The sequence below is a fragment of the Sebastes umbrosus genome, chromosome 8 (assembly GCF_015220745.1).
Source record: "Sebastes umbrosus isolate fSebUmb1 chromosome 8, fSebUmb1.pri, whole genome shotgun sequence".
Lineage (NCBI taxonomy): Eukaryota > Metazoa > Chordata > Actinopteri > Perciformes > Sebastidae > Sebastes > Sebastes umbrosus.
Window position 1 is genome coordinate 30,721,605 of NC_051276.1, and position 19,645 is coordinate 30,741,249.

General features: G+C 39.8%; 1 protein-coding gene across 1 annotated transcript in view; it reads right to left on the reverse strand.

Annotated features, from left to right (window-relative positions):
• Positions 1-275: 275 nt before the first annotated feature.
• The window catches only part of adamts12 (ADAM metallopeptidase with thrombospondin type 1 motif, 12), a 28,732-nt gene continuing 9,362 nt past the window's right edge, over positions 276-19,645 (reverse strand). Inside the window, exons 7-24 of the mRNA XM_037778892.1 lie at positions 19,373-19,522; positions 17,781-17,924; positions 14,680-14,824; positions 14,490-14,582; positions 14,191-14,336; positions 12,724-12,893; positions 10,626-10,759; positions 10,345-10,465; positions 9,203-9,450; positions 7,773-7,914; positions 7,552-7,678; positions 6,392-6,602; positions 5,086-6,291; positions 3,572-3,724; positions 3,211-3,387; positions 2,350-2,496; positions 2,059-2,212; positions 276-1,872 (exon numbers count right to left, since the gene is read on the reverse strand). Coding sequence (XP_037634820.1) covers positions 1,757-1,872; positions 2,059-2,212; positions 2,350-2,496; positions 3,211-3,387; positions 3,572-3,724; positions 5,086-6,291; positions 6,392-6,602; positions 7,552-7,678; positions 7,773-7,914; positions 9,203-9,450; positions 10,345-10,465; positions 10,626-10,759; positions 12,724-12,893; positions 14,191-14,336; positions 14,490-14,582; positions 14,680-14,824; positions 17,781-17,924; positions 19,373-19,522 — 3,784 coding nt within the window. The 3' untranslated portion in view covers positions 276-1,756. The remainder of the gene's footprint in view (positions 1,873-2,058; positions 2,213-2,349; positions 2,497-3,210; positions 3,388-3,571; positions 3,725-5,085; positions 6,292-6,391; positions 6,603-7,551; positions 7,679-7,772; positions 7,915-9,202; positions 9,451-10,344; positions 10,466-10,625; positions 10,760-12,723; positions 12,894-14,190; positions 14,337-14,489; positions 14,583-14,679; positions 14,825-17,780; positions 17,925-19,372; positions 19,523-19,645) is intronic.

The following is a 19,645-nucleotide window of genomic DNA, read 5'->3' on the forward strand; positions in this document are numbered from 1 at the left end:
TAATCACATGCAGTTTGGGGCAAGACTGTAGTGTAAATGTGATATTTGTGCCTATTATAAAACGGTTTATTTCTGGTGTGTTCTTTATACGCAGACAGTTTTCCTAAAATTTAATTTTTTAAAAGTTGCAATATATCATGATACGTATCGTAACGCCAGATTCTTGCCAATACACAGCCCTACTCTTGTGCATATTACAATATCAACTCCATTTTACACCAGGAGGTTCCTGTCTTCCAACCTGAACAAGATACCACATGCATCATGCCAAAACATTAAAGATACTCAAAGAAAATTTTATTTCATGTCTCAGTTACAAAGCAGTATAGTCACAATCATCTTTTATCGTCACATTCATTGATAGGAGACATGTAGGTGATGTTCCACATGCACGACAACGCCTGTACAATGTCATACAAACACAGCGACCGTCTTTACAGGGACCTGAGAGGGATGACCTGCAACACCTCTTTCTCATCGGTCAATCTCACACCAGAGGAGGAGCACCACAGGTTGGACCGCAGAGCTGTGCAGGTTCTGCAGCCGATTTAATTATACGATTGACAATCGGAACAAAAATGACTAAAGCAGGAACTTGTAACCCGGGAAAATGTAAACACACAGTGCCAGCTCTGAGGACAAAACCACAATTCAAGCAGAAAAAAAAGCAAAATATGTGAGTAAAAAAAAACACAGATTATCATTACTATTAACAATTTAATAGAGGTCTCAATTTATTTATTTACATTCTGTTTTTACCAGCTCACTTTGATATAAAAATATAACTGGTATCTTGACTGTTGAGCTGTGAATCATCAGCACCACGATTATAAAAGCACCTTTGGATGAAGGAAGGATATGAACTGTGGGTTTGTTACTGGATAAAGGAGCAAACTGTTCCTTGTGTTATTAATTTATCACAACTGCGCAAGAGGAAATCTTGTACTGGCTTAGGCTTTCGTAACTTTAAATTGTGCTTCTTGATTCTTTTTTTTAATTATTATTAATTTGACTTTTTTGTTCAGTATGTTTCTACTGAATTATTGTACTTTTCACCAGAAACATCACATTCATTTTATGGCAGATTTTGCACACTGTCCTTAAACATCATTAAACTTGCCTGTTTTATGTATATATATATATATATATATATATATATACAGTATATGTATATTAATTCTGATAAGCATTTCTGCTCACCTCAACATGGTTTGATGAACATTAAGCTCTAATATTAGTAACAGTGTTTTGACTGTACTCTTGCTTTTTTTTATGGTTTCTAACAAAATCCTCACTGAAAAAAGTTACAAAGACCTACATGTAAATAGGTAATAATAATAAAAATAATAATGAAAAATAATATAAAACATATTTAAAAAATTTTACCTTTTTTTTTTTTTTTTTACCTTTATAGGTAAAAATAAGAATAATAAAATAAATATGTATACTTTTTTTCCAGTGAAGATTTTGCTAGAAACCTTAAAATAATTTAAAAAGTGGGCAAAAGTACAGCCAAACTACTGATGATGAAAAGACATGCAGACTGTTACAAAGGTTAGAGCTTAATGTTCAACGAGCCACATTGAGGTGACCATAAACGCTGATTGATATGTGCTCGTTGTGCTCATTAGCACTTTGGTTTGGACGTGTCGGTCTGTGGATGGCATGATCTGATGTCAGTATTGCGAGAGGATCCAGTACCTGTTACTGTAGTTGGGATGAGTCCATTGTAATGTATGTGGGTGTGTGACCCTGGCTATGACCCACAGGTGAAACAACACTGTTTTTGGATCGACCTGAGAGAGCAGCGGCCCAGCAGCTTCAGCTTGTCGCAGAAGCGAGAGGACAGGGTGTTCTTCCTGCAAACTGGAGCTGGATGAGAAGAAAGAAATGCCATGAAACACTGCAGCAAAGATAATATCTAGATTATTTAGAGTAAGGTTTGTCACAAAAAACCCAAAGACAGACTGTAATGTTGTAGACATTGCGTTCGCGTGACAGTGGAGCTGCTGGGACAGACAGACAGACAGACAGACAGACAGACTGAGCGTTACAAACCTTTGTTGGTCTTGCATTCCTGCATATTGCACTTCCTGAGTGTTTCTGGTTTGAAAATCTTCTCACAGAGGCTGTTTGGCATGAGGGCCGAATCCTGCTCACTCACACAGTTGACTTCACGCTGCTGCTGACCCCCACCACAACTCACAGAGCACTACACACACAAACAGAGTGATAATTTAGTCTACTACTAGGACTATTACAACTGCCAGAAATTTTTTTTTAAAATGGCAAACAACATTTAGAAATGCCCTCAATGCCTTGAGGAAATCTCAGTCATGTGTGACTGACCTCGTCCCAGTCCTCAGCCTTCCAGTGAGTGCAGGGCTTTAGACTGCACGGCTCTGTGCCGTTTGGCCTCAGTGTGGTGCTGCAGCGATGAGGCTCGGGGCAGTACACCAGCCGCTCCCTGACGCCTTCGCCACAGCTGCCAGAGCACTGAGGAAAACAACGGTTTAAGAGAACAGGAATTTAAATCCTCAGTGTAATATAGTAGAGGCTACGTCTTGTAAAAGAACAATGAAATCCATATGAATAACTTGTAAACAGAACACAAATCATTCACATATATAGCAGATTAGTTATTTTAAAAAAAGCAATTTATGTAACATGCAACAGTGATTTGAATTTTCAACATTAAATAGTCAGTTCCCCCAAATTATACTGTATATATCTTGAGGATGGATACCTCAAAATCTAGGCAAATAAAACCGAAACTATCTGCATGTACTCTCATCATACTCATCATCATCATAGCATCTACTAGAGGTAAGACACACAGTATCAAGACAGTAATTATAATATATAATATGGGCACATCCCCATATGCACAAAATTTCTGTTTATATGATTATGGTTGTACTTTATTAATCTCTAATCTCTGCCATACAATGAAACAAGAAAAGGTAAAATAGATAAAACATAGCAATGTAATACAATACACTATTAGACATTATTATATAAATAGAAATAGAAAGTGAATCCCATGTTTTAGTGGATGGATTTATTATCATTTTGGAATGGTGTTTGACTCCATGGATAAGGTCCTTGATTTATATAAACATGTATAACTCTTTAAATCCGTAAATGATGCCAAAAATATAGTATATGATTATATATATATATGAGATGTGATGTGTATCATGCTCCTACCGGTCCCCAGGGTGATGCACTCCAGGTCATACAGGGCTTGTGGGAGCAAGTCAAGGTGCTGACGGGTCTACTGGACACAGCTTGACAGTGAAACGGTCTGAGGGGACGTTTGCTCTGAGAATCGACACACTGGACTTCACGGTACCTCCGTCCCACCACCGCACAGTGATCTGGACACTGAGGAGAACATCACAGTGCAATAAAACGGCTCAGAAATACAGGACAAGTGAGAACTGCGACAGAAACAAACCCATTTCATCAAATGGAAAAGTAACAAGGATAGTAAGTGGAATTATAATTAAGTATTGAGTGTAATGAATTAAGTGGATTCAGTGACAGGAGGAAATCTAACGTTACTCACGCTGCTCCAGCTGCCGCTGTGCCAGGTGGCACAGGGCTGCAGGTGACATGTGCGCGCAGGCTCAGGTCTCTTCATGCTGGCACAGTCCTCGTCGTTCTGGGAGCTGCACGCTACCGTCCTCCATATCGCTCCAATCCCACACGTTGTTGAACACTGAGGAGGCAGGGGGATTTTCTGATTAAATCTAGCCTTATTATTTATGTGTGCAATTGGGTGATAAACTGATTAAAGTGACATGTGAGGCAATAATACTGTAAAGTAGATATTTTAGGAATCTCAAAAAGAACAAACAGAAATTCTTTAAGAACTGTATGTTAGATTACTTTTCACTGGATCATAAACATTAAAGTGCAGCTAGCTAATCCCCCAACTAACTGTCTGTTGTTTTTAAACCACATTATGCAGTTGCAAGCAGACAGTTTTGAAAACTCCCCTTTTTTGCTGCCAAACAGCTGACTTTGATGAAGAAATTTTGTATTAATACGAAACTAATTTCCCAACATCCACGTATGCTTATTGTTGGTCTTCTCTACAGCTGCAACGACTAATCAATCAGTTGTCAACTATTAAATTAATCACCAACTATTTTGATAATCAATTAATCGGTTCAAGTAATTTTTAAGAAATAAAAAAGTAAAAATTCTCTGATTCCAGCTTCTTAAAATGTGAATATTTTCTGGTTTCTTTACTCCTCTATGACAGAAAACTGAATCTCTTTGAGTTGTTGACAAAAGAAGACATTTGAGGACGTCATCTTGGGCTTTGGGAAACACTGATCAACATTTTTATAGACCAAGGAACTAACTGATTTATGAAACAATGAGTTAATCGACAATGAAAATCTTAGTTGCATCATTAGTTGTAGGTCTAGTCTTCTGCATTTTCTGGTTATGCTTTTTGACAACTCCATACTGAGGCTGAAAACCTGCATAACAAAGTTTCATTGAAGCACCTGTAGAGAGTTTTCAGTCCCACTAGGAACTCCAGTTCCATGGAAGAAAAATGACTTAACACAATTAAAAAATAAGGCAACGAAACGCTCACTGTGATAGATTACGTAAATTTCATGTCTGCAGGACAATTTTCAAAGCTTTATATCAAATACACCAAATACCTCGATATCGATATTGCGACGATATTGTAGGTTTGACTACTGGTGCTTTCACAAAAGATTTACTCAATAAGATTTTTGATAATCATCAGTAATGTGGATATAATTACTAAGTGGGTGACATCACTTTACTGTAATGCAGCCTTCAAAACCAGGAACACTTAGGCTTTTTTACGATATCCAAAATCTAAGACAATGTCTAGTCTCATATCATGATATCGATATGATATTGATATATTGCCCAGCCCTAATAGCAGCATGTCTGGACGGGAGGATCTTTAGAAGTTATGGTATGCCTTGGAAAATGTCCAGCATTAATGTCATGTCTGTGGGCTACGTGCTAATCTACTGGTATGGTTCTTTATAGAGTCGGATAATATGGTCATAAAATGTCTGCACCCACCTCGCTCCAGTTTCCTACAACCCAGAATATATCCTTCCTGACCGGCTCTCTGGCCTTCACGTTGCTCTGGTCACTGACGGAGCCGGGACTCTCTGCTCGCTGGTTTTGGTTCTTGGAGCGACTGCCTTTGGACCAGGACGAGGGCTTTTTAGCACGAGAGACAGAACTGTTTTTCTTGGGCGTCACCGCCGGCTTCTTTAGTTTAATGACCTTCACGGTGGACTGGGGCAACGCTGCGGTGGTGAAGGGTTTTCTCGCAGTTGTTGAAGGAGCTTGTGTCGTGTGGTGCATGGGAGTGGTGAGGGGAACGCTGTGTGTCCGGGGGCTGCGTGGGTCGATACGAGGGGTGGTGTGGGGGTTGATACGAGGGGTGGTGTGTGGGTTGATACGAGGGGTGGTGTGGGGGTTGGAGACGGGATAGTGGTGAGTGGTCTTTTCCCATGTTTTAGTGCTGGTGTGTGGAGTGGAGTGGGTGACGGTGGGTGCTTCGGTTGTGTGCGTTGTAGGAGGACTTGTTTGTAAAGTGGGTGTGATGAGTATGTGTGGTGCTGGCGTGGTTGAGTTAAGAGGATTTTTGAGGGGTGTAGACGTGGTAACATCCAGGTCAATAATCCCCTCCTCCTCTGGTGTCCTATCCTCAACAACATAATCATATCCTGGAGTATACATCACCACATCTGGCGTACTTCCCTGCTCTCCCTCTTCCCTCTCTTCTACCTTTTCCTTTTCCTTCTCCACGCCATTTCCTTTTCTGTCCTTTTCAGCAGAATCTTCTTTAGATGGGAAAACTTTCTCTCTCTCATCCTCATTTGTTCTCACTTTAACATCGAGCTCATCTGTGTCTATGACTGTGGTTTTAGGGGTTGAAAGGGATGTGGTGGTAGGGATAAAAGCAGTTGTCGTCTCTTTGGTGGTTGTTTTCTTCCTCACGGTGATAGCAGCTGTGGGTACAGCTGTGGCCGTGGAGCTAGTGGGAGCCCAGGTAGGCGTAGGTGTTGGATGCTTGGGGGGGTGGCTCTTAGGCGGGGAGATGCGGCGGTATTTAGGAGGAGGCCCGGGTCGTCTACGGAGACTTGAGTTAGGGCAGCTCTGCAGGGCGCACAGTGATCTGGACCGAGGCTTGGTTGAGAGGTCGCAGCTCTTCTTGGGCGTTAGTGCACACGTGACTGTACGTGAGCGAACACTTCCTCCACATGAGACTGGGCACTGCAAAGGAGGAAGAAAACACACATTAACTTATAAAAGAACAAAGTCAGAGAGATAAAAGCTACAGAAAAAACAGAATAACAAACGGAAGAAAACGTACCTCTTCCCAGTTGCCGACAGCCCAGTCCTGTCCACAGGGTATGTCTCTGTTGCACGGCACCAGAGGTTTGGGTTTAAGGAGATGCTTGCACTCGACAGGATGGAGCACCCTTTCCTCCCCAGAGACTGTACGAACACAGAGCACCGTTCGCTTCCGCACCCCGTCTGATCCACAGTTGGCTGTACAGTGCTGCCAGCCGCCCACCCACCACCTGAGGAAGAGGCAATATGGAGTCATAGGAGTGCCACAATAAAGAATAAATCTGTAAAAGGATAAAAAAATAAATGTGGAAATATAAAGAGGAATAAAAAGAAGAATATATAAGTAAATACAAAAAATTGAAAAAATAAATAAATAAGTAAATAAAAAATGTGGAAATATAAAGAGAAAGAAATAAAATACAAAATAAATGTAGAATAATTCTAAGCATTTTCATTGATTTTCACATTTATTTGTTCAATTATTTTGTATATATTTATTTATATATTTTTAAATACTGTATATATGTATTTTATACATTATTCATTTTTTTCTGTACATTTCTAATTTTGTTTTAATTATTTATTTTGATATGATGTAATTTATTTTAATCCCATTATTTTTCCTTTACTGAAATCAAAACAATACTTTTTGAATACCTTGTTTTGAGGAAAATAATTTTTTTCTACAACAAAACCCTTTTTTCATTTTACCAAAGTTCTAAAATGTTTTATTTTCCCGAAACACAAACAACTGTTCAAGAACTTTACCTAAATAAAATAGTTTAAAATTGGCCAAATATTGATTTAAATCAGGAACTATGTCATTAAAGAATAAGTAAACACTGATGCCAACTTTCTGTACTTGTGTTCTACGAACACATTTAAGTCGTTACCAAAAAAGTATTCAGGTTCCATAAGTGATTGAAATAATTTGTTTCATTGGTTGAATTTTTGCTGTTTGAGGGGGCGAGTAACTGATAAATCTAGATTAGGCAGTGAAACAATTTCCTTTTACTTAAATCAGCCATAATATTTTATGGATAGCCTGGTGACGCTCCAATATTATACCTGCAATGATCAACAAGAAATATTTATATAACTAAAACCACAATGTGTGTTCAGGTCATAATAGTACTGACAGTGACAGAAAACATCTAAAGAGTATTTGAGAGAAAGAACCTTGCAGGACAATCCATATTCTTGCATTTTCGGTGTCGGTCTTCTAGACGGCTGGCTGAGTCACACAGAGACTCGTCCACTACGCCCAGGTCCACCTCAAAGCACCGCGTAGGCTGGTGCTGCTCACCTAAAAACATTCAGGAAGCAGCATAACTAAAATGCTACTGAAATCCTCCATCCTGCACACATTTATAGAATGAGATTTTTTCTTGTCAACCGACCTAAGCCACAGGTGGTGCTGCAGTCCGTCCACGCCCCGTGCCTCCACCTGAAAATGGGCTCGATGACCTCATTTCCTGTCCCTTTGGTTTTCTTGATGGTGTACTCGTATTTTATACCGTGGTTCTTCTCTTGAAACAGCAACTGGAGAGCCACATTAATTATTATGCAGAATATCATTTCAACATTCAAATATTTGACATATTTATCAGAGACTACGTTTACATGCACACTCATATTCCACTATTAATCTGAATATGACAATATTCCTAATTTGATATGGGTCATGTAAACAGCATATTTCGTTTAGATTATTCTGAATGGAGCATTTTCCGATTAAGACATGTGGGATATGCAGATATTATTCAGGTTTTAGGAGCATTCTTTGGACACGTATACAGGACATTCAGAATATCCATCCTGATTGGGGTTTTACGGCACTTTGTGACACACGCAAACTCTGTGCGTTGTATACAAACCAACTAGCCGACAGTTTGCAGAGATGCATGCCCAAAAGAAAAGAAGGAGAAACACGCCTACTTTTAAACATTATGAAAGACTTGGATATCAACAGGTTTTTGGATATGCGCAAATATCGTAATGTCGACCTTTTCAAGAAGGTGGTTGAAAGAATAAAAGAAGGAAGCGGTGTTTGCATGGTCCAACAAGTCTGCCAACACTAGTGGAAAAAACATATTTTGACGCAGAGAAGCAAAATGGCACAAGCGGCTCGTGCCGTTCTACTTTTCCATATTTTGACGTGATTAACGGCATGTTAGGGCATCGACCTCTGTCAAACACAACCAAGAATGGCGTCGACGTGAGATTCACAGGCCGGTGATGAGGATGCCTTGAGGTCCTCAAATGGACCAGATGAGGATAATGATGATGATAATGGAAAGAATAGGGAAAGACAGACTAGGTAGCCACTTGTTTAGCTAAATGGTTTGTTTGTAGGTCAGCATGAAGTACATAATGGGGACATTTTGCGTTAATTGTAATATGTAAGGCTGCATGTAAACAGGAATATTAGCAGAATATTCATGTTCATTAGCCATGTAAACGGCTTAGTAGGATTTTTTCGGAAGGGCAAAAACCGTCACATTTGGTGCCCGTAAATGTAGTCAATTTCTCATCAATTTGATTCCAGTATCTGGTGTCTTTGAAGCATTTGAGAAAACAATTGCTTAGAACAATTGCTTTATTATTATCTTATCCTTCACCCAGAAATGTATAGGCTGGAAAACATGTAACGTTTGCACGCTCTGATTGGTTGGTTATCCTTGACGTCCCTTTTTTCTATCCCTTATTGGTTGAAATCCCCCTACACAGACACTGGGTACAAATGTAAATTACTGTTTACTTCTATACATCTCAGAAAACTGAAACACTCCCTTCAAACACATTAAACCTCTGTATTGTGATGGCCTACCTGCAGCATGACCGGCTGTTTGGTGGGTCCAGGAGCGGTGAGGTTCTCCATGTTCCCGCTGCGTTCGTAGTAGAACGTCGTCCCGCCGGCCTCGTACTCCCCGTTCCACTGGATGATGAAGTTGCCGTTGAGGAAGTACTCCTCCTCCGACGCCTCGCTCCTCAGAGCCAGGAAGTTACCTGCCTCCTCCACTTCCTTTACCAGGATGTCCCGCGCCCCCTCAGGTATCACGCCCACGTCCACGTACCCTGGGGAGAGTGGAGAGCGGAGTCAGAGTCACAGCGAGGTAATGGATGGCCCACCATGGCTGCTGCCACACTCACATCCAGACTACCAGACAGTCTCCCTCTGATCTTTAATAGAGGGTGGGCTCAGTCTGTGGGGGTGGTTGGCATGTGTGTGTGCGTGTGCGTATTCGGCGTGGGGGGCACTGCCCTGTCTCTGTTTTTTATTGTGTGTGGACGGGGGGGGGCTGGATGGGGGAGGACGAAAGCAGCTATGAGTAGGCCTCTGGAGTTTAATGATGTTTGTGGGAAGGTGTGTGTGTTTCTGTGTTTGTGCAAAGGAGGGGGAGGTCTGCCCTCGCTCTAAGCCTTTTGAAGTCTTACACATCTGGGCTGGTTATCTGGAAAGGATGCTGTGCGGGGCAAACACACACAGACAGAGAGAGAGAGAGAGAGAGAGAGAGAAGGAAAGAAGGAAGGATGTTGTTTTAGAGTCTCTTTCTCTATTAATCTGTCTTCGTCAAGTGTTGATTCTGCATGTGAGTTATGCTTTTCCAAGCGCAGTAAAATCAGCCAAAGACGTGTCAGTCTTTAGGCAAACATGGGCCTGCAGGCGCACACACCAGCCGTGTATAGCAGGACAAACAGCTGCACAGTGTGGACAAGGAGGCTGCCATGACAACAAAGGAACAACACAATTGTGTAATGCTAATGAACTGTCCTGAAATGACTTTCCGCCTGTAGACATAAATTTGTATTCTGTGCTTTTTCACACTGTTCTGGTGGGTACATCAAAGCGTTTGCTCATTAGTACGTTGCCTGTTTTGTGTTACCGCAATTTTATAATTGGATCAATTCTCATGTCTGGATAATTCAATTTGTGTCCAGCTGTTCAGATATCCTTTGTGTTAAACTCACCAAAGCCTTCTCCTTCATCAAACGACTTGTAGACCGTCTCACAGCTCGTGCCATCGCCCAAGCAGACTCCGCAGCGATCCTCCACAGCGTTTGAGTCAATGCCATAGTCGCAGCCTACCGCCTACAGACAAAACACACGTAAATATACAATCGGACACATTACAGAGTCACGTAAGATGGAGGTTTGCACAGAAAAACTCCTCCCTCCGTTATACTATCTCATATCCTGGTCCTCTATAATCCCCCCTCGTCTCTTTTAGTCTCTTACCCAGCCACACTACCTTGCACACTCCGTTGACGCAGATGTTTCTGGACTTGTTGTTCATGAAGCACGGCGTCCCGTCCGTCACAGTATCAAGCATCTTCTCGGAGAAATACTCAACGACTGGTCGACAGTGCAGCTCGCAGGGGTTTACTAAAGATGGTCGAAGGTTGGAGAAAAGAGGAGTTTCATTTAGTTTAATTACAATTAAATGTGAGTCCAATCTACTAATGTCAAGCCCAACTATCAGGAACAGGACGGGGTTGGGAAGTAACTAGGGTTGTCAAAGTTAACGAGATAATAACTCGATGACGCAAATTAGTTTTAACGCCACTAACTTCTTTTTTAAAGCTAAAGAGAAGATACTGGTATCATATGCAACTAGAAAATCTAAGAAATCTATTGGTACCAAGCATGTCATACTTAGCAAAGGAGGCTAAATGACGCTCCAAACTTACACTAAACTTTGGCGAGGAAAAACTGTCATGGCCATTTTCAAAGGGGTCCCTTGACCTCTGACCTCAAGATATGTGAATGAAAATGGGTTCTATGGGTACCCACAAGTCTCCCCTTTACAGACATGCCCACTTTATGATCATCACATGCAGTTTGGGGGCTAGTCATAGTCAAGTCAGCACACTGACACACTGACAGCTGTTGTTGTCTGTTGGGCTGCAGTTTGCCATGTTATGATTTGAGCATATTTTTATGGGCAATATTTGTCATTGTTTTGTGTTGTTAATTGATTTCCAATAATAAATATATACATACATTTGTATAAAGCAGCATATTTGTCCATTCCATGTTGATAAGAGTATTAAATACTTGACAAATCTCCTTTCAAGGTACATTTTGAACAGATAAAAAATGTGATTAATTTGCCATTAATCATGTTTAACTATGGATAATCATACGATTAATTGCAATTAAATATTTTAATCAATTGACAGCCCAAGAAGTTACTAATTACATGTAATCAGGATTACATAATAATATATATATATTTTTTTAAAGTTACTTTAATCTGCCCAGATTACATTTGAAAACATGTATTATGTACACATCAGATTATAGTTACATTGTCAAAAATTACTTGATTACATTTTTGATTACGTCTTTAAAATATACATTTAACATGTTTTTGTAATGGTATTTTGATTTGTATAATAATATAATATGTTCTACTATATATCAAATTAAGTTTTGTTCTAGTTTTGTCAGTGATGATTTAATGATTTAATGATGATTTATGGATAGTGGAGTTTTTGTTCCTTTTTATTTCCAATGAAAATGATGAACATTTTGAGCTTGTCTTGCATAACAAGAGCAAAGTCCTCCATGTGGCCTTTGATTTAAAACAGCTGCAACAAAAACTTATACAAAAGAATGTTTTAAAATACACACACAGTACACCTGTAGTTTGTGTCAGTGCTGTTTTTGGGAAGGTAATCTGATTTGACCAACTGTAAATGCTGAATATGCAAAATTTATTTTATTTGCATTGAAAATTCTTTGAGAAGAGAAACAAATAATATTTATGGAACTAAAATTGTGTGGTTGCAGCTATTGTTTTAGTATAAATTGAATGATTATTTTTGGATTACTTCAAAATCAAACATTACAAATATTGCAGATTAGATTAAATGTTTTTGTAATTCAACAAAGTTACTAATTACAAAAGTGCCATGTAATTTGTATTCAATAACTGACTACATTTCAAAGTAATCTGAGCCAACCCTGGGAGATGATGATGAAGACCACATTTTCACTGAGACATTTTTGTATAATTTCTAACAAACAAACAAAAAACTAATGAGCCCAATAAAATTACATTAATTATGTAGAAACAGTGATCTGAATTTGGGAACTGAAACAAGGCACAAAAAGAATGTGTGCAGACAATTACTTCACTGAACTGTACTGAAACATTAATGTCCCTGCTGAGATACAGTAGAGCTGCATCGCTGAAGGTTTTCTAGTGTAAATGCTGCCCTCTGTTGGGTGAAATATACAATCACAGCTACAGATTTTCTGTGATATGAAAAGAGGGCTACTGGCATAAGTGTGTCTGTCTATCTGTAGTATCTGATTTTATATTTGAGGCTGTGATCACTTACGTGGGTTAGACACAGGAATCCACGTGTAGAGCTCGTTTTGGTACGGCACCGTGTCAAACTCACTGCACAGCATCTCTCTAAAGGTCGGTTTATCCTTCTGGCATGGTTTAGTGTTACAGGTCCGATAACGTTTCCTTTCACCCGTGCAGTACTTGCCCCCAAACTCTGGTCTGTGGAAAACACAGAAGCACACTTTGAATCAACCATATGATCAGTTTCAGGACGTCATGTATAAGGTTATAATAATTTTTAATTTTCAATTAGTTTTTATTTTATTTTAGTTTTGACTTTTTGTTTTCATTTTGGTTTAGTTTTAATTCAGAGTGCGTTTGCATGTTAAGTTTCAGTTTTTATATAATAGTTTTACTTTATTTTTTTTACAGACAGGTATAATGTCTTAAAAATATATAGCTACATATACCAATTCATGTTTAATCTTCACGCTACTTTAGTGAGAGAAATTGCAGCATGAAAGAATCTCCTGGAAGATCAAGTCTGTTTAAATTCTGTGATTCAATGTCACGAGAGTTGACGGAAATTCATGCTGCCTCCTTTTTTTGGTAGTAACTAAAAAACAAAAACTGAAATGAATTTACGTTAATTTGTATTACTTTTTTTACCCAGGCAATATTGTTTCACTTCAGTTTAATTTTTCTAAACGGATATTGTTTTTAAAGGGACTGTTTGTAACTTTTTAAGCATATAAATTTACCAGGTCGGGATCCCATGTGCGCTTGCATATGGCTGGAGTCTCCTCCTCTGCCTGCTCGCCTTCACTAACACACCGCGCGCGTTCTCGCTGTCTCGCTCCACCTCTAGACGTGAACGCGCGCTCACTACACACTGCAGAAGACTTAGTAGCTCTGAGAATATCTAGTGAATGTACAGTGGACGTTTGTGCTGAAATAAATGCTGCAGCTCCTCCAGACCAACAGAGGTTTCCCGTGTCTTGTGAAGTGACGGGGCTCCGCAGCGAGAAATGTTATCATCTCCGACCGGGTGCTGGTGTCTCCCTGCGGGCGCAGTCGGGAGACGATAATGTTTCTCTTCCTGCTTCAGCCCCGGCACCGACCCGCTGGGGCTGAAGCAGGAAAAGCCAACACTAGGATCAGCAGTGATGCATTGAGAGATCTTCATCTGGTCAGCTAACATTACTGCCAAGCAGGTGAAATATAGTGATATTGTGGTTTTAGCTGACGTGTGTCGCCTCACTGTTTTGAGCAATGTTCGTTCATGTCTATTTAAAGCGAGCAAAGCGCGAGCCCGACGCTGACTTTCATTGACTTAACGGCCACAGGTGTCGCTGTTAACAAGCATTTCTGAAAGTTACAAATAGTCCCTTTAATTTCAGTTTTAGTTTACTATAATAACCCTGGTCATGTGTTGTTGAAGACATGTTAATGGACTGCAAGACAGGTTTAATTACAGAAAGAAGAGGGTGAGAAATAGTTCAATGGCAGCTCTTACTTCGGGTTGCTACACTCCCTCTCTGCTGACTGAACTCCAGTTCCACAGGTCCTGGAGCAGTGAGACCACGTACTCCACTGTCCCCAGCCTCCATTCACCGTCTCTGGGAGTTTACCCACAATCACACACTCTCCTGAGATACACCACTGTAGGAGAAAATAACACACTAGTAATATGACACATTTAATACTCAAGGCTCTGCGTCAGCACCACCCTCGTATCCGTAGTGTTAAACCATCTCCATCCTCAGGCTAATGAAATCAACACCTTAACAAGACAAAGCAACTGGCACCACCCACCTTCTCTGGTCCACAGCGAGTGCCGTCTATAGGCGAGTCCAGTTTGGAGCGACAGGAGCCGTTCACTGAACACCAAAGAATCTGGCAAATGTTCTGAAAGAGAGACAGTAATCCACAAACAGTGAGGGAAGGACTATTTTATAAAAGATTTCTGACATTTTCAGCTGGTGTTTAGATGCACGATACTCACATCAACCTCGTGGCAGAAGGTGGCGTTTGGGCCGTACTGGAGTTGGCACTGGTGGTGTGTGGTGTAGCGGACACCGAGGCGAGCCAGCGGGGTGGTTAGGTCCCTCTTAGATGGACGGTCATCCAGACAGAAACCCCAGCCACGACTGAGACAGACAAACAAAGATGTGATGTTGAATGTGTGACCTTTTGAAAGAGATGAAGAAGAGAAAGGGGGCACAAGGTGTGGTGGTTGAGACCGATACCTGACAGAAACAAAAAGAGAAAACTGAAAGGTCAACAGGAGAAACCCTTGCTTGTGGCTACTAGCATGCTTTGAACATTCAGCAAAAGTTACAAAAATCTTTGCTTTTATACTGCACTACAGTCTCCTAGCCCAGTATTAAAGGGGATATATCATGCTCATTTTCAGGTTCATATTTATATTTTGGGTTTCTACTAGAACATGTTTACATGCTTTAATGTTCAAAAAACACAATTTTTTCCTCATACTGTCTGTCTGATTATGCCTGTATTCACCCGCTGTCTGAAACGCTCCGTTTTATCGCCTGTCTCTTTAAGGGCACCTCCTGCAAAAGCCCAGTCTGCTCCGATTGGCTTGCAAGAAAAATATGACGCACGTTTGCAATGGTAGTTCTCAAGCCGTGGGTGGAGATACTAGGATGAAGGGCGATATATTAGGCTCGTTCGAGATGAGCCAGGCCTGCGCAGAATCGATCACCGCCGATCGGCGCACAATGCATGCCGGTTGGATTTGTGTCCGACGCGATCCCGACTTGCGACAACCTCACGAGATCGAGGCGGACGTAATTTTTAAAGCCAGGTGCCGTAGTTGCTCTTCACCGACCGCAAGAACAAGGGCATGATGGGAAATGCCAGGCTGTCGCCTGATCAAAGAGCTGATTGGTTCTTAGTTTTGACAACAAACACCATTTATTGTAGAAAATCCGAATTTTCTGTGTAATTGTAATATTTAACGCTAGATTGTAGGATATTATCTCATGTTGTGCAATGAAGGTTTAATCTGTCAACAGACATATCTTGAGTGGTTGATAATAATAATAATAATAATATAACACTTATCAAAAGGAGCAGCATTTACAAATTAAGGCAGACATAAAACTCACAGTTTGAATGTCCAAAAAAAAGATCATAAAAATGTCAGAGAAAAAAGTCTGAAAAATATTCCAAAAAAAGTCTGTAAAAATGTCGGACAAAAAAAGTCCGAAAAAACAGATCTGAAAAATGTCCGAAAAAAAAGATCTGGGAAAAAATGTCCGAAAAAAGTCTGTAATATGTCTGAAAATTTCAGAGAAAAAAAAGTCTGAAAAAAAAGATCTGAAAAATGTTGGACAAAAAAAGTCTGAAAAAAAAGATCTGAAAAAATGTCTGAAAAAAAGTCTGAAAAATGTTCGAAAAGAAAGTCTGAAAAAATGTCCGAAATAAAAAGTCTGAGAAAATATCTGAAAAATGTCGGACAAAAAAAGTCAGAAAAAAAAGATCTGAAAAATGTCCGAAACAAAAGTCTGAAAAAATGTCCGAAAAAGTCTGTAATATGTCTGAAAATGTCAGAGAAAAAAAGTCTGAAAAAAAAGATCTGAAAAATGTTGGACAAAAAAAGTCTGGAAAAAAAAGTCTGAAAAAAATTTCCAAAACAAAAAGATCTGAAAAATGCCCGTAAAAAAAGTCTGAAAAATGTCCGAAACAAAAAGTCCGAAAAAATGTCCGAAAAAAAAGTCTGAGAAAAAATATCTGAAAAATGTCCGAAAAAAAGTCTGAAAAAAACAGATCTGAAAAATGTCCGAAAAAAAAGATCTGGAAAAAAGTCTGTAATATGTCTGAAAATTTCAGAGAAAAAAAAGTCTGAAAAAAAAGATCTGAAAAATGTCGGACAAAAAAACTCTGAAAAAAAAGATCTGAAAAAATGTCTGAAAAAAAGTCTGAAAAATGTTCGAAAAGAAAGTCTGAAAAAATGTCCGAAACAAAAAGTCTGAAAAAATGTCTGAAAAAAAAGTCTGAGAAAAAATATCTGAAAAATGTCGGACAAAAAAAGTCAGAAAAAAAAGATCTGAAAAATGTCCGAAACAAAAGTCTGAAAAAATGTCCGAAAAAAGTCTGTAATATGTCTGAAAATGTCAGATAAAAAAAAGTCTGAAAAAAAAGATCTGAAAAATGTTGGACAAAAAAAGTCTGGAAAAAAAAGTCTGAAAAAAAATTCCAAAACAAAAAGATCTGAAAAATGCCCGAAAAAAAAGTCTGAAAAATGTCCGAAACAAAAAGTCCGAAAAAATGTCAGAAAAAAAAGTCTGAGAAAAAATATCTGAAAAATGTCCGAAAAAAAGTCTGAAAAAATGTCCGAAACAAAAAGTCTGAAAAAATGTAAGAAAAAAAAGATCTGAAAAATGTCGGACAGACAGCCCACAAAAAACTGACTGGGTTGTCTTATTTCACAGTTTATAGGTTGGTAGACACTCCAGATACCCAACTGTATGAAGCAACTATTCTAATAGCAAAACATGCTGATTCTCGAAGTTTGGTGGGTCAGAGTTCAACAAACATGAACTCTGACTTTGCTCCAGGTGAAATTGTTGTTGTCAGAAAGGAATTCTTGAATTCACTATTTACACAGTAAAATAATGAGAGTCAAAGCAAACATTTGCAGGTAAGTGTGACCGTCCTCCAGTGTTCCTTTAGGCTTCTCTTGCTTTTCTGTCATTTGATGGATTTTCTGGCTTCAAATGAATTGCGCTTATTCATCATATTTGCACTTTTGACGTTTGTCATGGTTTGCTACACCTGAATGTCTTTATAACTTTGCTTTTTGTTCCAACACGCACCACACCCATTGTGGATTTATGGATAATTTTCACTGCTTCCATTCAAATCCACACTAGCATATCCACTTTATCTGCATCCAGGAAGAGTCACTGCTTGTTTGGAAATTACTCCCATTTTCACAATGATCTCACAACCCTGATAATTCATACTATTTACAGACCACCTGTGTGTTCCCCACGAAGAAAAAACAGTATTAAAACAGAGTAAATGATGTTATAGTTTTATGATTCATGACTTCAGAATAAAGTATGAATCCAGCCTTACTCAAGGAAGCGTGTGATGTATTCTTTGGAGCAGGAGGACCAAGTGAGAGGCGAGCTGTCATACATCAGCTGTCTGGACATGATGAACGGGTGCCTCCCCGCCAGCTCACAGTCGTTCCCCTGACCATCATGATGGATTCCAAAGCTGCGTTCAAACACAACCAACATGACCAATTATGATATTATCTTCACACAAAGAAATGTTTCACAAGAATGGACGGCCTTCAGCGGTTGGACCTGCAAAAACCTGATTGTGCCTCTGAACAAACAACTTGTTGATCTTAATAGAATTCTACAGCAACGTGTCCCAATCCTGTGATAAAAGCACGAAACACATTTGTTTCCAAATTTAAAAAATCCAGTCCAAAGTCATTTGATGACTTTTGTTGGTGCATGTCTTACATCATTTCCTGTTAGTACAACGCAGTAAAGTACTTTCATTTCTTGCCCAAATAGAATACCGTGAAGATTTGTACATAATGTATTCATTGTAGAGAGGCAAAGTCCCTCCCCTTCAGGTGGACCACCGTGGGACCTTGTTGCACCATGACTCACATATATGTTTGTCAATTTAAATTTGTATGTGTACCGTTGCCATTGCAACCGCTGTAGCGGGCTAACTTCCGTGTAAATCAACTTGCGTCAATTTTTCTTTGTTTTTACCTTTATTTCTTATAATAAAGAAGACATCTTACATTTTCAAAAGGCATTTACCAACAAATTCACTTCAGGAAACGGGCCGTTGATTTCTCCGTCTAAAGACAATTTACAGGGCGTCTGGGTTAGCTCAGTTGGTAGAGCAGGCGCCCATGTAACAAGGCTTGGTCCTGACCGCGGCGGCCCGGGTTCGAATCCGGCCTGTGGCCCTTTCCGCATCCACTCTCTCTCTCCCCCTTTCCAAGACTATAACCACTGTCCTCTCAATAAAAATGGAAAATGCCCCCAAAAAAATAAAATAAAGACAACTTACAAGTACATAAATTGTGGCAAGTCGTGGACTCACTTATGCTGGCGTGACGTGTAAAACAACAGCGTTGGCGTCTAATGTGTGTGTGTGTGCGTGTAGTCCTGCCTTTTCGGCTGTCCCTTTTACAAGTGAGAAGAAAGAAAGTATGAATTGGCCTTAACAGACGTCGATTTGGCACTTTACGTCCGCACTGACGTGTGTTGTCACCATAACAACTAACAACAATCGCTATTATCTTTTGTACTAGTCAAATGACCACGCCAAACATTTAATGTCTGTTCTACTCCTATTCTAGTTCTATGGATTGAACTGACACTGAAGCTACAACTCAACAACGCTCTAGATTAGAAAAATGGGGTTAAAGAAAATCCAAAAGATGAGAACAAATCAAGCTTTTCTGTCTGTTCACTTCCACTGTGATTAAATGATCTACACCCAAATCACATCAATCTCAGGTATCAATCTGTGTTTATGTTTGGTTACCAGATACTAACTATTAGGGCTGATGCGCTAATGCCAGGAGATTTAATGACGCAACTGTATAACCAATCATGGTAACGAGATGCTTTCTTTGTCACATGGCCCATTGTTACGATATTCCATTATTCAGGGTTTCAAACACAGACCTGTGGCCCATTTCATGAGCGACGGTGAAGGCGACAGGTAGCCCTGAGTCCTCGTTGATGTTGCAGCTGCGGTGCGGTTGACACATCCCAGACAGATGAGACAGACCCAGAGTCTCACAGGGCTGGTTCATTCCAGCACAGATGTCTTTCCTGGGGAGGAAACACAAACACATTATGTACATGACATATTTCCACCATAGGAGGGCCTCGCATCAGAGCACATCATCTATCGAGATAGCAGCTGACCTACAAGTGCATGTTTGTGTGACACTT